At 41.1% G+C, this 18,571-nt stretch overlaps 1 protein-coding gene across 1 annotated transcript in view; it reads right to left on the bottom strand.

Annotated features, from left to right (window-relative positions):
* The window catches only part of LOC116458413 (histone-arginine methyltransferase CARM1-like), a 290,922-nt gene that overhangs the window by 93,588 nt on the left and 178,763 nt on the right, over positions 1–18,571 (bottom strand). Inside the window, 1 exon segment of the mRNA XM_058431158.1 lies at positions 726–836. Coding sequence (XP_058287141.1) covers positions 726–836 — 111 coding nt within the window.

The following is an 18,571-nucleotide window of genomic DNA, read 5'->3' as shown; positions in this document are numbered from 1 at the left end:
CACAGTTCCATGTAGCTGGGGAGGCCTCACAATCATGGTGGAAGGCGAAAGGCATGTCTTACATGGTGGCAGACAAGAGAGAATAAGAGCCAAGCAAAAGGGGTTTCCCCTTATAAAATCATCAGCTCTTGTGAGACTTATTCACTACCATGAAACAGTATGGAGAAAACTGCTCCCATGATTCAATTATCTCCCACCAGGTCCCTCCTACAACACATGGCAATAAAGGGAACTACAATTCAAGATGAGATTGGGGTGGAGACACAGCCAAACCATACCACTGGTTAAAAAAAACAAATTATTCTAAATGACCTTCCTGGAAGACTCCATCACTGGGTACCCTGAGTGACTTAGTACTAAAGATGCGCTTAGTAACTGCCTTAAAAATACAACCACTGGCCGGGCACCGTGGCTCACGCCTGTAATCCCAGCACTCTGGGAGGCCGAGGCAGGCAGATCACGAGGTCAGGAGATCGAGACCATCCTGGCTAACACAGTGAAACCCCGTCTCTACTAAAAAATATATATATCTACAAAACATTAGCCAGGCGTAGTGGCAGGTGCCTGTAGTCCCAGCTACTCGGGAGGCTGAGGCAGGAGAATGGCGTGAACCTGGGAGGTGGAGCTTGCAGTGAGCCAAGATTGCCCCATTGCACTCCAGCCTGGGCGACAGAGCCAGACCCCATCTCAAAAAAAATAAAATAAAATAAAATACAACCTCTTACATCAGCATACTGTGCTACTGAACTGGCTTCAACTGCATAAACTCTCTTAGCTCCAGCCTGTACAGCAGAAAATGACAGGATTCCTGATCCACAAGCAACATCTAGAACCACCTGAAAGGAAAGAAGACAAAAAAAAAAAAAAAGTGTGAAAACACAAACAAGGGCTTGGCTACTGGCACAAAGCTAGCTTTGGGTGTTGAGGTCAGACTTATTAAAACACTAGCTTTGATGTTTCTAGTGGCCTTACCTTGGCAAGGTTATGAATCTTTGTGAGACTTGTTTTTCTTACATGTTAAATGGGGTTAATAACAAACACTCTTAGAATTGGATCTAGAGATTAAATAATATGAAAGTATGCAAAGCACTTGGCACATAATTGGTGTTTCACAAATTATTGTTATTATTATAGTTTCTTTGTAACATGGATTGCTTTGAGGATGCTTAGGGCCAAAAGAAGTAGTGTCACAAATGAGCTCGCTCCACCAATTCTATCAGCATAAACAAACGAAAACAGTGGCCAATAACTTTTGGAATGATATACCCAGGTTTAGAAATCATTGAAGATAGTCTTGAAAAATTCAAAAGTGAAGGGTGTGCTTTTATACCAGGCCCCCTCCATAAAGTTGGGAAGGTTTTTATGGAGGGTAGGAGCAGATGAAGGTAGTGAAGTGACGAAATTTGTCTTCCACTCTCTGTGTTCAGACCTGGATCTCAGATCAAGAAAACCACCATTTACTGGCATAAAAAGGCCAACACTTAACCCTGCATGCAAGGGGTGGATGCTATGTGGTCAATCCCCCTCCCCAAGCACTGCTGGAGCTAACCCCTGAATCTCAGCCTGATCATTGAAATTTCAAGTTACTGTATTTCTGTCTCATTGATGCCTTTTAGTCTCAGCGTCTTTTGGCACTAGCTTTGAACAAGACATTTTCCTTGGCTTTACCTACTCACAATAACAATATGAATAGACAACATTGCTGTGCCCATGTAATAGGAAAAAAAAAGAAACCCTGAAAATCGGAGACATCGAACAATCACCTCAAGTTCAGCTGGCAATAAATAGGGAGGCTAAGAGTTGACTCTGAACATGTCTGCCTTCATGCTCATGTTTTGTATTATCATACATTGCTTGCTGACATTCGTCTTCTATAAAACTGACATTTCAACACAGCAATACCAATAGACAACGGTTGACAAGGAAACAAAGTCATATGTTTTGTTGGAAAATTTAGAAAAGTTAAAAAAATTATAGCAGGAAAAATTTGCCAAAAAACAAGAAATATTAAGGGGGGTGTGTGTGTGCATTTTAACTGCAATATCACACTGTGATGACACAGATACTGTGCCATTATTCTAAGAGAACATGCTGTTAGTAATGGGTTCACAGTGCTCACTTATATTAATCTAGAGCTGTGGCTGTATTCCATACGGTTTCCCAGGGTTTGGGTAATTAGGAGCATTACCAATTTAAAATGTCACCCAGACTCCAAAATTGGCTATCAGGCTGTCTATACTTTTAGAAATTTTAGTATTCTCTTTTCCTCATCCTCCCCAGGAAATACATCATCTTCATGTGGCCATGGTCTGTTGCAAGAACACTCACAACTGCCATTTAAGAAATGGAGGCTGTTAAGTTGGAGAATGCAATCCATGGTCCCAAAGAAAAATGTACTACATTCAGAAGAAACTTTCTAGAACTTTCTTCGATTAAAAGTACTACACCACAGATTTCAAGTTCAGCCCAAGGTATGGCTGCAAAGTTAAGAGACAATGGAAATTGCACCTGGATGCTCTGGGAACAGGTGCCCTGGAAATGTGTAAATGAAGTTCTTTATCTAATTTATTAAGATGGCACGAAGCACATCTTAGGGCAGTGTTTTCCAGTTCTCATGATGCGGCAGACTCAAAACTAAAGGAACATCTTACCATTAGCAGAGAGATGGGGGAAAGGAAATAGGGAGAAAGAAAAAGAGACAGAGATGAGAGGGAGCCTTATGTGGTTAGGCTTTTGGAAAATTGGTCCATTTGGTAAAAAGATACTTTAACAGACCCAGGCCATATCTAGAGAAGTAGTGACAAATTATAAGCTGAGAAAATTTTCTAAAAATGCAAGCCAAAGTAACTTTAATCATTTGGCTATTTCAAAACAGAGTTAGGCCTTGAAAAAGAATCCAATCTTTTGCTAGCACTGTCCAGATAAGTCCATCTGCTGCCCACTTATGTGGATATTAAAAAATCTTGACAAGTAAATTTTCAGTCATGCAATGGGAAGAGACAGTGAGGAGGTAGAGGGACATTTCCCCTTCTCTACATAAGCCATGCAACTTTGGAAAACAAAGCCTTGGAGGACCAAGGATAAATTCTGTGGGGAAAAAGAACTAATAGTCAAAGCAAATATTTAGGCTCTAATGGAAATACACTACCTCAGCCCTTTCCACCTGTAGTTTCCAATACTGTGGAAGAAGAAAAGTCATTAACATGGGTAATTCCATTATGCTTTCTTACATAGCACCTTAGGAAGCATTGCAGCTGCCTCTAATTGTATTTATTTGTTCTTATAGAGATAATATTGAGCTCATTTCTTATTCTACCGTTGGTAGATCATCACAGAAGTGGATATATTTCAGGAACTTGGCAGACATTAAGTTATACTTCCATGCTCTGGGAAAATTATCTCCCCTCAGGCAGAGGCAAAATAGAGTAACTAAATATCCTTGTATATGTAGAGCAGTTTACGGTTTCCAAAGGATGTTTGCCTGACATTATCTATTTGATCCTCATGCCTCTCGGGAATACAGAGTACATAGAGTTTTGTGCCCATTTTATTGATAAGCTGAGGCTCAGAGATACCAAGTAGCCAGCCCAAGCAGGTAGCATTGGCAGAGTTGGGATGAAAATACGGTGTTTAGCTCTTTGCACCACTCTCACTTTTTGTGCAGAAAAAAAAAAAGAAATGAGCGGACTGTGAAGAGATGCATATCTGGCCATATCACACTTCTAATACTTCCACACATCTGGAGGAGAAGGAGAAAGAGAAGGTCTCTCTGGTATGTTGTCCTTAGTCCTGAGCCATCCAGTAATGACTGACCTTTCTGGCCTCTTCTTTTATACTTCTCTCCCTTCTTCCACACACACCCTGGGCTAGGAATCACGTCCCTTTACTTCATTCTGTGCTCCCTCATGTGCAATTCTCTGTGGCAGTGGGAGCCATCACCCCATACCAAATGTTCATCCTTTCTCAGAATGCAGCTGCCAGGAAGCAGCTGCCTACCCAAGACTACGTCTCTCTACCCGCTTGCATCTACATGCATGGCCAGTGGAATGTGAGGCAAAGTGATGAGTGTCACTTCTGGGCCAAGGTGGTTAAAGGTCCAGCATACTTTCCCTGCACTGAAGATGAAAACAGCCTGAATCTCTGGATCACTCCTTTGGGAAGAGCCAGTCAGAACACACTGGACATGTCATAAGCAAGAAATAAATTTTATTATGATAAACAGCTGAGATTTGGGGATCATTTTAGTAGTTGGCATCCACTGATCAATACGTTTCCCTTAGATAACATTCCCTCCTCTCATTTTTCTACCTGGGAAACATCCTTCAAGACCTAGCTCACATCTCATATCTCAGGGATGCGTTCCCTGATTCCCCAGTCGGGGTGGGCTGGGCTGTCTGGCACCGTTGCATGTCACTCTCTAACAGCACTTATCACAGGATGTGACAAGTAGTTCTTTACATGGTTGTCTTTCCTGCCTAGCCTGTGAGCTTACCAGAGACAGGAATCACATCACCTCTCAGTACCCAGTGAGCACAGTAGGAAATATAAAAACCATTAATAAATACTTGTTGTATAAATGGCTGAATGGGATGGCCCAAGATAGCAGTCTTTTAATTCCAACATCACTGTGAAATATCTTTGAAAAGGCCTATGACTTTTATCTAACATTTGGACTCTGGGAATGCTCTTGCATTACGAGGCAGCACCCAAAGAGGATGAGCTCAGTATGCCCTGGCCTTATTCAAGATTCATAGCCTGTAATGTTTCACTCAACCTTCCTTGTCTTTTGCATTCAGGCCTCTTTCTTATTTCTTGGCCTCCAAGTCACCCCATGCATCTGACACTTTTCACTCTTGATCTTCATGATCTCTACTCTTCTTCCTTGACTATGATTGGAACACGATCACCCTTCTGACTAGATGAGGTAGCCTTCCGCCAGGCCTTTCTGCCTGAACACAGGCCTTCTTAGAAGACTTTATGCTCATTCCTGCCACAGGCCTTAGTATATACTGTTCCGTTTGCTTGCTATGCTCTTCATTACACACAATCTGCTTTCAGTCTGCGGTCATTTTCTTTCACCTACTCAGTGACTATTGTGCTGGATATTTTCTATTTGCTTCTCCAGATCTATCCTCCACTCTTCTCATCCTGGTCTTTGGCAGGAGCCTGATCTATACAGACTGTAACAATGGGCTTCCTTGCCACTGGATTCTAGTTGGGATAAGTCAAGAGAAATGACAATAGGAGATCAGATGGGGTGAGGACAGTGAGGTCAGATTATTTATTCTTTTGGCTTCCTTTTTCTGTCTCCGTGGATTGTGACTTTACTGAAGTCACAGTTCTTGTTGGATTCCCAGGTCTTACAGCTCTGATATTATGTCACATTTCCAGTAACTACTTTTACGTCCAGATAGAATAACAGGTCCACATTCTTACTGGTAACAGAGTGCTTCACTATCCCTTCTTTGTTCTCCTAACTCTGCCTACATCTTTGTAAATAGTCATGTTATTTTTAACTCTCATAAAACACCCTCTGTGATGGTTAATACTGAGTGTGAACTTGATTGAAGAACACAAAGTATTCATCCTGGGTGTGTCTGTGTGGGTGTTGCCAAGAGATATTAACATTTGAGTCAGTGGTCTGGGGAAGGTGGATTCACCCTTAATCTGGTGGGCACAATCTAATCAGCTTCCAGCAAATATAAAGCAGCCAGAAAAACTTGAAAAGGAGAGACTGGCCTAGCCCCCCAGCCTACATCTTTCTCCTGTACTTGAGGCTTCCTGCCCTTGGACATCGGACTCCAAGTTCTTCAGTTTTGGGACTCAGACTGGCTCTCCTTGCTCCTCAGCTTGCAGAGAGCCTGTTGTGGGACCTCGTGATCATGTAAGTTAATACTTAATAAACTCCCTTTTAGATAGATAGATAGATAGATAGATAGATAGATAGATAGATAGACAGATAGATAGATACATAGATAGATAGATGCATAGATACATAGATGGATTATATAGATATAGATATAGATATGGATATATCTCCAATTAGCTCTGTCCCTCTAAGAGAATCCTAATACACTCTGTCATGTGTGCTGTCTCTCTCCTGCAGGGACCCTGGCTGTTAAACCAACTCATCCTTAAGGTCACAAACACCTCCATCTTTTAATCATCAGTGTAGGGAAAGTATGCTGGACCATTAACCACCTTGGCCCAGAAGTGACACTCATCACTTCCTCTTACATTCCATTGGCCATGCATGTAGGTGCAAGTAGGTGGGGAGATGTTGTCTTGGCTAAGTCACAAACACCTCCCCTGGTCTTTGCTCTCCTACCATGCTAGGTCCTCCTGTAGTATACTTTCTTATCAGCATCTCTTCGTACTCTTTCTTCATAACATTCACCAGAATTATAATTTTTCATGTAATGAGTGATTATTTGATTAATATGTGCCCTCTCCCCTGGATAGTAATCTTCATTAAAGGACAGACCCCATCTGTTCCTCACTATTGAATCTGACATGTAGTACAGAATCTGGTGCACAGTAGAGACACTCACTAAATTTTCATTGAACAAACTGAAGGAATGAAAATGTCTCTCACTACCACAAATGGAGGACAGATTCGTGATCCAGAAAATATGGTAAATATCTGTTACCTTGCTGAGAAGCCACCTTATACCAGCATAAGTCCTCTCCAACCTAGTTAAATTAAGAATCTTTCAAAGGATGACTTTCTTTTGACCTTGTCATATTCTCCCTATATTACCATCCAGTTAGGTCTTGTGGACAATTACCTTCTAGAGAGGGAATTCATCCTCAGCTGCCTGTTGGATACACAGGCAGTGACTGTAGACATGGCTATTTTTTGGCTTATACATAGTGGCACCCGAAAATAGTATGAAATCCCTGGCAGGACTAACTGGGAAAAGTCAACAACTGGTCCATGCAATGGTGGCCAAGCGTCCTCGGAATTTATTTGTAAGAAAAATTTTTAAAATATTAGAAAGAAAGGGTTATCATTTTGCTTTCCGGATTATTTTAATTACATGTTCTTGTGGCTTCCTAGGCAAAGAAATCCTGCAAAATGCTTGGACAAGGCTTACATAGCTCCAAGTAGATTCAAAACTATTCATTTGGATTTAGTAGGTTAAAATTAACAAGGAATATATAGATCCTTATGAAAGTATGAAACAAAATTACCCTTGAATAAAAGAGCAAAAATAAATACAGTCATCTGTTGGTATACATGGGGAATTGGTTCCAGGAATCCCCTTGGATACCCAAATCCTTGGATGCTCAAGTCCCTTATATAAAATAGTGTGGTATTTGCGTATGACATATGCATATCCTCCTGAATACCTTAAGGAGTCTCTAGATTACTTATAATACCTAGTACAATGTAAGTGCTATGTAAATAGTTCTTGTACTATATTGTTTAGGGAATAATGACAAGAAAAAAGTGTCCATCCATGTTCAGTACAGACTCAATCGCCCATCTTTTTTCCAAATATTTTTGTTCCACAGTTGGTTGTATCCATGACGTAGAACCCACAGAAACAGAGCACACAAATATGAAGGACCTATTGCATCTACTACTTCTTGTATACTTATTATATGCTATGCCTGTTTAGTACTATGTAGGCATTACCTTTTAAACTTGTGATAACAATTATTATTTTCTCCATTTTGTAGATAAGGAGGCTGAGAATCAGAGATGAGATTCTTAAAATTATCTAAGTTGAATCCTATACTATTAGCCACTCTCTCAACTTCAATTCTAAATTATTATTTGTTCTATTCAGACTGGAGTAATACTGGCCACATTTAGCCTTATTTTTCACTCCAGCTTTTTATAATTGTCTTCAAATATGAAGGTTTTGATTATCCCACAATTGGTTCCTCAAGTGATATCAGTTATTATTTACTAATTCTTCTTTATTTTTTGAGCACATCAGTGGCTGCTCTGAATTGCAATACCTGTTATTGCTGTATGCCTTATATTCCTATGTTCTGTGTCCTACTTCCACAGCCATCACTCCTTCCTGCCCTCATTTTATTCCATCTTTAGTCAGCTCACTAGACAGCCCAAAACCACATGTGGCTCAAGCTGGTGCACAGTATCATGTGCTTCATCATCACTGTTGGCTGCCACAGGTTGCCATCCCCCATAGACTGCATCCAGTATCCAGATCTTCCAATATCCAAACTGTGGACTGACAGGTTAAATGAGCAACTTCTGGGCAGTAACAGAAAGAGGAGGCTGCACAGACTTTTGCAGTGCATCGCATCTCCTACTCCAGCTTTTATCAGAGAAGAAAATGTCCAAAGCATCTCGAGGACTACAGAAGACATCCTCTTATGGCCTTTGCAGCTTGGACTTAAATCTTGTTCAGATACTTAGCACTTTCATTATGGCAGGAAAATTCTGCAGTGATAGCTCCTCCTAAGACAGAACTCTACATCTGCTGTGCAGTGAAACTTGCTTGCACCCAGAGGGTTGCCTGTATTTAAATAATGCAGAATTAATGCTTATGAGCACATTCTACTTGGTCTTCTGGCAGAGGACAGAAAAACTTACTACCAACCTTTTAACCCCCTTCTACCAGTTCTATAACTATTTTCTTCTCTAATTAGGGAATATTCAAAACATGTGATCATGCTTAGCTTATCTCCTCACAATTAACCATGCTTTAGACCTGGGCATGGTCACTCAGCTCTAGATCCTTAAACACTCTTTCATTCATTCACCAATGTACCAAGCACTGCCAGGTGCTGAGAATGCAAAGATGAATAGTGCAGGACTGTCTGGGAGGAAGAACAGGCATTAATAAAGAAGTACAATCATGTGCTACAGTGGCAATAATAGAATTATATAAGGGCACAGTGTGAGCAGAAGGACAAAGAGGCTACTTTACCGCAGGGTCTGGAAAGATTTCACTGAGGTGACCTGGGTACTGGAAATTGAAAAGCGAGTCAATATTGTGCCATTTAAATGATGGGAAATGCAGGAGCTCCAGGAAGAATGGACGAAGGCATCTAAGAATGATAGAGCCAGTTGCATAAGGAAGGCAGTAAATTGCATCAGGAGCATGATGTGAGTATTAGAGGTAGAAGTGGTGCATGGTTAAGACATGAACATGGCAAGAGCAAAATCTGGAGAAACTGGCAGATGCTTGATCATAAACAGTCTTTTGTGCAAGACTTGGCTTGATTCTTCAGCAAAGAAGAATCATCAGAAAGTTTTAAATAGAAGGATTATTTCATAGGATTATGTCATAGTTGCATTTCAGCAACATCATACTAGTGGCATGGATTGGAGGGGCACAACATCAAAGGTAACAGAACCTAGTAATTCCTAACCAGCATCAGTCCCCTCTCCCTTCCTCCTTCCAATCAGAACTTCAGTTTTATTGAGTATTTACCCTCCTGTATGTGGTTAACCATCTGCAGATCCAGAGAGGGGATCTTGATTGGTTTAGGGCAATCGTAAGTGGTTCTATTCCTTTTGCCAATGGTGGGTTTAGGCTTGGGCATGTGATATGACTTTCTTTATGAGTCTACTGAGAAAGACTACTTAGGAAAGATTTCCTCCCTCTTAAAGAGACACAGAAAAGATGCCTCCTATTTCCCGAATGTGGTTAAATTTGGATGTGATGCTCAAAGCTCAAAGTAATTGGCTAAAACAGTCAAAGTTAATGCGACTTCATGGATTAAAACACCAGAAAGTCGCATTACCTTTGACTGTTTTAGCCAATTTGAGTAGAGATTTTTCCTATTCGAGTCAGATATCTTAACTGGTACAAGCAGGAAAAGTAGTTGCAAAACTTTTGCAATACTCCAGGAAAGATACAATAAGAGTAAGAACTAGGGGCTTGCTGTGGGACAGGAGAAGTGAAAAGGTTGCAGAAATGCTGAGACCATTTAATCTAAGGGATTTAGACTTGAAAGGAGACTAAAAGTATAGATTGACTCCTAGGTTCCTGGTATGAGTGGCTGCTTATAATGCCTTCTGGTTTTGCCTCATGCCAGAAGAGAACGCTTGCCTTGCTATTTAGCAGAGGGGTCCTAGAAATTGCTTGCACTGATCTTTGAATCCTGGAGCTGAGTTTTATTGCTGATGCTGCTGCTGCTGCTGTTGCTGCTATATTCACTACTGCCTGAGGAACTTGTTGCAATGGTTTTTTCTAGGTGCCCATATCGTTCATTAGCACAAAAAACAGTGCACAGCTCGTTTGTGCCATGTGCTTCCTATAGTGGAATTTCCTTGTTTCTGTCAAGGCAGAGAAAGCACTGCAGCACCTACTTGATGCTCATGCATGTGTACCCTTGAAGTGTAAGGTAGTTAATACCCAGTGAGGGAATACTTTGCCCAATGGGAGATGGCAGCTAATGAATAAATCATTTTCCCTTTCTCCCCTTGGAAGAACTATTTGAGGATGAAGTAGCTTCATGTTACCCCTTTGAAGACGTCCTGTGACACCAAGCAATCAGTTTTTCATAAAGCTGTGGCCTGCTCAGTAATGTACTGCCTTCTACTTGCTCTCCCTCCTTCCCTGCCTCACTCTCCTTTCTCCTACTCCTGTTTTCCTGAGATTAATGCTCCCTGATAAAGTGCCAGCCCAGAAGCCTTTGCTCCATGCTCTGCAATTTAGGGAAACTAGGCTAAGAAATTGGTGGTAGTTACAGGAAAATCAACATGTTTATTGACATTTCCCTATGATTTTGTCTTTTTCTGGGTTTCCGGAACTTCTCAATTCCAAAGCTAAGCCACCACTCTGAAGTTAAAGTGGACATGCCAATACTACAGACTCAGGAAATTAAGTGAAAAGAGGATTTAGGCAGAAGTTCTAAATTCATCAGATTTTTTCTCGTTCAGTGCCAAAAAAGACCAGGGTCTAGTACATGCAGCCCTCAGCATCTGTGAGTTCTGCATCCAAGAATTCAACCAATACATCAAAAATATTAAAAACAAAACACCCCATAACAATAACAATACAACAATTAAAATAATACAAATAAAAATACTGTAAAAAATTACTCATGTAGCATTTACACTGTATTAGATATTAATCTAGAGATGATTTAAAGCATACAGGAGGATGTGCATAGATTATGCGCAAATGTCATGCCATTTTATACAAGAAAATGAGCACCCACAAATTTTAATTTGGGGGGGTATGTGTCTGTCTTGGAACAAAACTCCCATGGATACCAAGGGATGAAAATACAATATTTTGAAGAGCTTATTAGTTGGTTGCTTCATTCAATTGAACTGCTTTTTAATGATCTTATCCTCTTTATTTACTTACATTCTTAGCCTTCAAGCAGACATTAAAACAAAGTCATCTATTTTAGATATTACAATGTCATACAGAGCCTTCTATACAAGCCTTTAGAAAGTCAGTAGTTTCCCCAAATTGGCCCTTCATGGCACTGTCTTAGAGGAAGAGTGAAAGTGTTGGAAATTCAACTCTAGGAACTTTCTAAAATGCTTTGCGTCCAGTGGCTAGGAAATCCACCAGGCAGAAGTTAATTTCAATGAAATCCTGTAAGTGAAGTATTAATCCATCAAGTCCCTCTTTTTTTCTAACCCCCTCCCACGCACAGCTGGTGCACTGAGAATATCACCTTATCAAACTGTCCCTATCTTAATGAGTTTGCAAAGGTAATATACGGTGCCATTTACCAAATATTTCTGTTTCTTCTTATGGGCAGATGTAGATTTGCATTTCCCTGCTTTGTTGAAATTAGGAGTGACCATATGACTTGCTTTGGTCAACGTAATGTACTTATAAGTAACACTGGCCACTTTCAGGTGGAAGATTTAAGAACTAGCTGTGTGATTTGCTAGGTCCTCCTTTTCTCTACGACAGGAACTAGTAGTGCTTTTCATGGAGGCTGTTCCATCAGCCTGGGTCCTGGAGTGAGAATGATACAGATTAGAGAAATAAAGCTCTGTTGGATTAAGCCGCTGACATTTAGGAGTTGATTGTTACAGCAGCATAGCCCTGACTCACAAGTCTGGATAAGCTGTATCTTTGAGGGTCCAGTGATTTCATGATTTCTGATTCTGATTCCCCAGTCGCGTGTGCAGCATTCCAGAGCTGTGCTGAGACTCTCCAAGAAGTTGCTTACTAAATTTTTACAGCCACCACGTGGTTAAGTGTTCTTACCGCAATTTAAAATTAACCTCAAAAAGATCAAGGTCACATGTCACCATCTTGAAAGGAGCAGAGATGTGCTTTGAGTGCGAACATCTTGGTTAGAAAGCCACCTATTGCATTGTACCCTAAAGCCCTCAGCTTCCTTTTTCGCAATTACCCTAAAAATCAGTCTGTGACCAATGCTTATTCACAGTCTTCTTGGCTCTCCTGGAGAGCTGCACTTTGCTTTCATACCAAATGAAAGCATTTCCTTTTGCTGACTCTGGCATCTTTCTCCAGCAACCTTTCAGGAAGCAAATCTACTCAAGCTCAGGATGCTGGCACAGATAGACTCCTCCTTCACTCACAGGCAGAAGATCTGTTCGGAGGGTCCCCTTTGGGCTTAAGGGACCAAAGAGATCAGTTAAACCTAGGCTCATTTTCTATCACTTTCTCTTTACCTTTATTACAGAGAATTCATCTCAGGGATGAGTTATTGTGATATCGAACTTAATGAAACTAGTCTCTATACTGCATTGAATAGTGTCCACCTCCCCAAAATTCATGTCTATCCAGAACCTGTGAATGTGACCTTATTTGGAAATAGGGTCTTTACAGATGTAATCAAGTTAAGATAAGGTTATAATGAATCAGGGTGGGCCCTAAATCCCATATGGCTGGTGTCACTATGAGAGGAGAGGAATTTACACAGAAACACGTACTGGGAGAATGCCATGTAACAACAGAGGCAGCAATTGGAATGATGCATCTATAAGCCAAGGAACACCAAAGACCACCAGCAACCAGCAGAAGCCAGGAAGAGGTAAGGAAGTATCCTCTCCTAAAACCTTAAGAGGGAGCATGGCCCTGCAGACCTCTTGATTTCAGACTTCTAGCCTCCAGAACAATGAGAGAACAAATTTCAGTTGCACTTAGCTATTAACTTTGTGGTAATTTGTTATGGTAGCCCTGGAAAACTGAATCAGACTTAAAATCCCAAGCTATAGAAAAAATTATATATATATATATGTATATACATGTAAGGAGATACTGTTTTTTACCATCACAGCCTGCTCCCCTCACATTCCAAAAATCACATAGAGAAATGTCAGTTTATCAACCTAGAACATAAAACAAATGACTTTCTGTCACCCCTAAAATCATCCTGCAGTACAGGCTTTGCATACAGACAGACCTGAGTTTGCATGTAGCTCTGCCACGTAGCAGTTGTTTATGCTAAAACAAGTTAGTTAACTTTCTATGTAGCTCCAATCTCTTTGTCTATACTATTAGCCTAACAATATGTATTGCATTTGTTTGTTGTACAGCTCAGTGGGCATTTGCCATTCTTTGGTACCTCTCAGCATCAGAACTCCCTTCCTATATTTGGAGAATGCCCCACATTCTAAGGCAGCACTAGCCTCTTGCTAGGGAAGTGAAGGTGTCACCTAAAGCACAAGCATGACCCAGGCTCTGCCAGGAAGATGTGCTTTGCATGGGACCTCAGACTGTGAAGATGTAGGGACGATACGGAGTCCACTATGGTGAGGTCACAGTAACCTCCAGACCCTAGAGCATCAGAGGGAAAGTTCTTAGGACAACACTCAAGACTGGTATTTAGTGAAAGCTGTGCACGTTGCAGTGCCTATGTCTGGCTGCACTGCTGTTTTCCTGAGATCAATTCTGAAACATGATTTTGAAAATTATTCCAGATATGTAGCTTCTAAGACTCATTATCTGATGTTCCTGTAAGCTTTAAGGAAATCCTTTCACCCCACCTTAAATTAGTAGAATTAGTTTCTGATGCCGGCAACTAAGAACCTTGACTAACACACAAAGATTAAATTAGATGGGATGTGTGAAGCCCCTAGCAGGAATCATAAGTAATTTCCTTTTCTTTCTATTCCTACCCACAGGCTCTGAACAAGGATTCTGCTAACACAGGGTTAACATCTATGCTGGTCAAGAAGTAGAGGGTCAGTAGAAACGGAGGGAAGCAAGCACTTACAGACAGCACTATGCGGCAGATCTAGGCTATAGCCTTTATTCCAGTCAATGATTAAGGTCAGGCCTCATTAGTGTGTGCAGTGTGTTAAAGTGAGGGAGAATTTCAGAACAGGATTAGAAATGGACTCAAAGGCCTTTGACCAAACTGATGATAAGCCCACACCAAAGAAAACTCACATCAGAAGAACCAAAGCTCAGGCTCTGCAAATCTGAGTATCAGCTGACAGTCTGAACAGGTTGCTTTCCATGTTTGTTGTTATTTATGTTTTCTTTTAAGCTTTCAAATCCCTAAATCCCTTCTGCCTAAGCCAAACTCACATTTGGATGCACTAAGCAGCTGTTGCAACTGGGGATTCTCTCCTCTGTGAAAACACTGATTTTAAAAAATAATAAGCTCTCAGCTCCTGCTCACTCTCACAAGTTTCCAGCAACTGGTGCCCTGACAAATGAAGTGTCAAAACATTTTCAAATTAAAACCCCACAGCTCACACAGCCCCATACCCTCAGCAGGATGGACTTTCCCTGCTTGTGCCCAGTGCACACTTCAAGAAACTAAAAATAGCCAGATGGCAATTAACAGAAACTCCAAGAAGGGGAGATGGGTTGGATTCTAGTGGGGTCAGTTGCCTGGAAGGATTCCAAATGGAGTTCTCAGCCAGCAGTGTGCTCTGGCCAAGAAAGGATTTTCATTAAAACTACATGGAGGAGGCAGAATGAAAAATCAAGATTTGGAAGCTTTAAAGTTAGAGCAGAGGTGGAAACCCATGACCATCAATAATAATAATCCTTGCTAACATAGAGTTCATAGACACTGTATCATCTTGAACTTGTAAGAGCTCTAGAAAGTAGCTACTACTCTTATCATTTTCCTACTTTTATAGATAAAGAAGCCAAAGCCCACAGACTGTAGACAACCTGCCCAAGATCTCAAGACAAACAGGACAAAGGTCTACGGCGGGTATATGGTAAGTGGTCAAGCAGGAGTTTCAACTCAGCTCTCCGGCTCCAGAACTTATGAATGTAACCACTGTGCAAGGCAACCTCATGTATTCATGGGGATGTTTAAGTAACCAAAATGTTTTTATCCCATCCTTAGGCCTGGAGAAACAAAAATCTCCTTTAGCAATTTTAGCCAACCTTCCCATGGGCAATGCCTTTCGGGGATTATGTGTGCAGGCTCCAAAGTTAGACTAAGAGGGTCTTATTCTGGCCTTTTTATTTCTAGTTGTATAAAATCAGGTAAATTATCAACCTTCCTGGGCCTTTATTCTCTCATCTCTAAAAGGGCAATAATATTAGTATTTATCTCATAAAGTTGTGATGAAGATTAAACGAAACGGTGTATGGAAAGCCCTTAGCATGGTGCTTGCCCATACTAAGCTCCTCAATAAATAATAGCTATTGTTATTGATCATTCTAAACCCCTATGCTTTTAGGCAGTCAATTTCAATGCCCTTTTAAATAGTCAATTTCAATGAGAAAGAATATAAGGATTTAGTGAAAAAGGAGCATCCTCCACAGACTCCCAGGTGTTATTCCAGAATGCTCTTCAGTATGATGTAAGCAAACAAAAAAAGGACTAAAAAAGATTTTGCATTTGTGATGGATTTGGAGTGAGGGGTCCCAACCATCCTGGTTTGTTCAGAACCAGGGGATTCCTGGGTCACTAAAGTAGGGTCAGTTTTCTCCTTCAATTTTCAGAAGGGAGGAAATATTTACTCCCAGGAGAGGGCAGTAATGGAATTAAGAGCGGTCATTTACCCTCCCTCTTTTTTCCCCTTAGCAGGAATGATTCACTTTGATGATGACACTGGGAAATAGGAGGGAGCAAGCATAGTGCATGCACTTGGGAGGGGTCGGCCTGCCCACTCCGAACCAAGTGTGTGCCCTTGAGTCCCCCATGTGAGAAACTTAAGGGGCAGGCTCTGGACTTGTTTGGGAGACCAGTTGTTCAGCATGTAAGTGAGTGGAAAAGTTTGGTTTGGGAGCAGAAGATTTAGGCAACTGCATTTGGCCATAGGTCTGAACCCTGTTCTCCAAACAGCAACAATAACATTAATATTGTGATTTCTTCTTGACATCTGTGTCTATTTCTAAATTGGTTCAGAACTCAAAGAAGGAAAGGGATATAATTAATTATCAACCATGTGATTAATTATCACCTTCATAACCCCTAACAGATGGATGCCTATTTCATTTCATTGGCAGATGAAACTATTTCAGGCAGGCAGGGAAAGGGTATTTTGTAAAATCAAATGAAGTTAGAGATGGGAGTGACCTTAAAGATAATCTAGTCCAATATCTTCATTGTTATAGATGAAAAGACGCAAAAATGAAATTGCCAAGTGATACAATCCATGTGAAAAGTCTGTGAAAGACTTTTATAATGTAAGTTATTAGTGTCATTAGTAGTTTAGGGAGTGGTCTTTAAAGTTGTAACCAGAATTTAAAATAGATCATAGATAACCTAGAAAATAGATTATAGATTAAAACTAAGTCCCTACATAGAGAAAGAATATTCCCTAAATAAAACTAATACCTCCAGGAAACACGCTCAAACCATAAAGAAGAAATCAGCATTTCAGAGCTAAATTTTATTTTAACTGGAAAAAACCTACCTTAGGTTGACAAGATTGCTTACTTAAACCTTGAAGGCCAGATAAGCTCAAAAATGAACTAGTTTTTCTCCTTTGTCTTCATCCTGCCCATCTATCCTAGCAGATCCTCTTCACAGGGAATGTTTACTTCATAATTGTTAACCAGGCATGTCCCACTGGCAAGGTAAGGTTGTTTGCTGGGCACCTCAAGACATATAAGACTCTTCGGCTAAACCCCGCCATTTCTGATCACACCTTTGCCTCTTACCCATTACCCTCACTCATCAGAGCACATAGAGGTGGCTTTTAGATAGTGTCCAGTCCTGGGTGGGTTGGATGAGGCCCACTTTACCGTCTCTCTCTCTCTCTTTCTCACTGAATTGAATACAGCTGTAACACCTGGACAGAATGCCTAGAGCAACTACTTGAGGACTCCGAAGAGTTAAGAATGTCAGGCGGATTAGGAAATGTATTAGTCCGTTCTCACACTGTTACTAAAGACATACCTGAGACTGAGTAATTTATAAAGGAAAGAGGTTTAATTGACTCACAATTCAACATGGCTAGGGAGGCCTCAGGAAACTCGTAATCATGGCAGAAGGGGAAGCAAACATCCTTCTTCACGTGACGGCAGGAAGCAGAAGTGATGAGCAAAAGGGGAAAAGACTCTTATAAAACCATCACATCTCAAGATAATTCACTCACTATTCCAAGAACAGCATGAGGATAACCACCCCATGATTAAATTACTTCCCACTGGGTCCCTCCCAGGATATGTGGGGATTATGGGAACTACAATTCAAGATGAGATTTGGGTAGGGACACAGCCAAACCATACCAGGAAATAAGACTGGGATTTGAAATACTACCCAACCAACAGTGAGTTTACTCCTTTTTTCCTCCAGTAAACCCTGGCCTAAAGTCAACACACTGGAAATGGGCACCAGGGTACAAAGAGAGCTCATGAGACACCCGGTAGCTCTGGCTTTAGCAGCGGGAAAGTAAACTCCTAATAGTCAGGGTGTGAAAATTCTCTGTGTTTCTCTCTTCTCCCCCTCCTCTCTTCCTCTATTTCCCTTCCTTTTCCTTCCTTCTTTCACACTCCCATCCCCAAGAATCTTGTGGTATTGGCAACATCAGCCTGCATTAGCCAAAACTATAAGGGAAGGAAACCTTCCTCCCCATTCAGTCTCCCAAGGGTGGGCTGGCCCCTAGTGCTTTTTATTCTCTCTCGGTCTCTCTCTGCTTGGCCAATATACAGGCAAAGTCATGGAAGTACATGGCAGAGTAAACTTGTTGACAAGAGACTGAAAAGTGGTCACAGGGAACCAAAAAGTATCACGGAGAGGAAGGAGCTTGGCAAAACAGCTCCATACAGTTTCTTTTATAAATTCCTGGGGTCATCCTCAGCCTGTGCATGCATGGATCTGGTACTAATTAGCATACCAAAACTTTGAGAACTCTGCCCAGGTGCCAGGCTGACCACTGGGTGACATATACAGAGGACAGATCCAAATAGCACTGCCAAGGCTTTGAAAAACGAACTCATATGCCGACATATGAAACACAGCCCTCAGAAGACCAACTATGCAGAGGGAACTTGCAGCCCAAACCCAACCAAGAAGAACTGGGAAAACCTCAATTCCTATGGGAAAAGATAATCAGTTGAAACTAACACTGACATGCCATGACGACTAACATTGCCATGACACAGAGGTCAGAACAATCTGACAAAGACTTTTAAAGCAGGTATTATTTAAAAAGTTCCAACTGGCAATCATGAATACCACTAAAACCAATGGAAAATAGAAAGTGTCAGCCAAGAAACAG

Source organism: Hylobates moloch, unplaced genomic scaffold, assembly GCF_009828535.3.
Source record: "Hylobates moloch isolate HMO894 unplaced genomic scaffold, HMol_V3 SCAFFOLD_19, whole genome shotgun sequence".
NCBI lineage: Eukaryota > Metazoa > Chordata > Mammalia > Primates > Hylobatidae > Hylobates > Hylobates moloch.
Note: the sequence above shows the minus strand (reverse complement) of the source record. Positions and strands in the feature narration are given on the sequence as shown.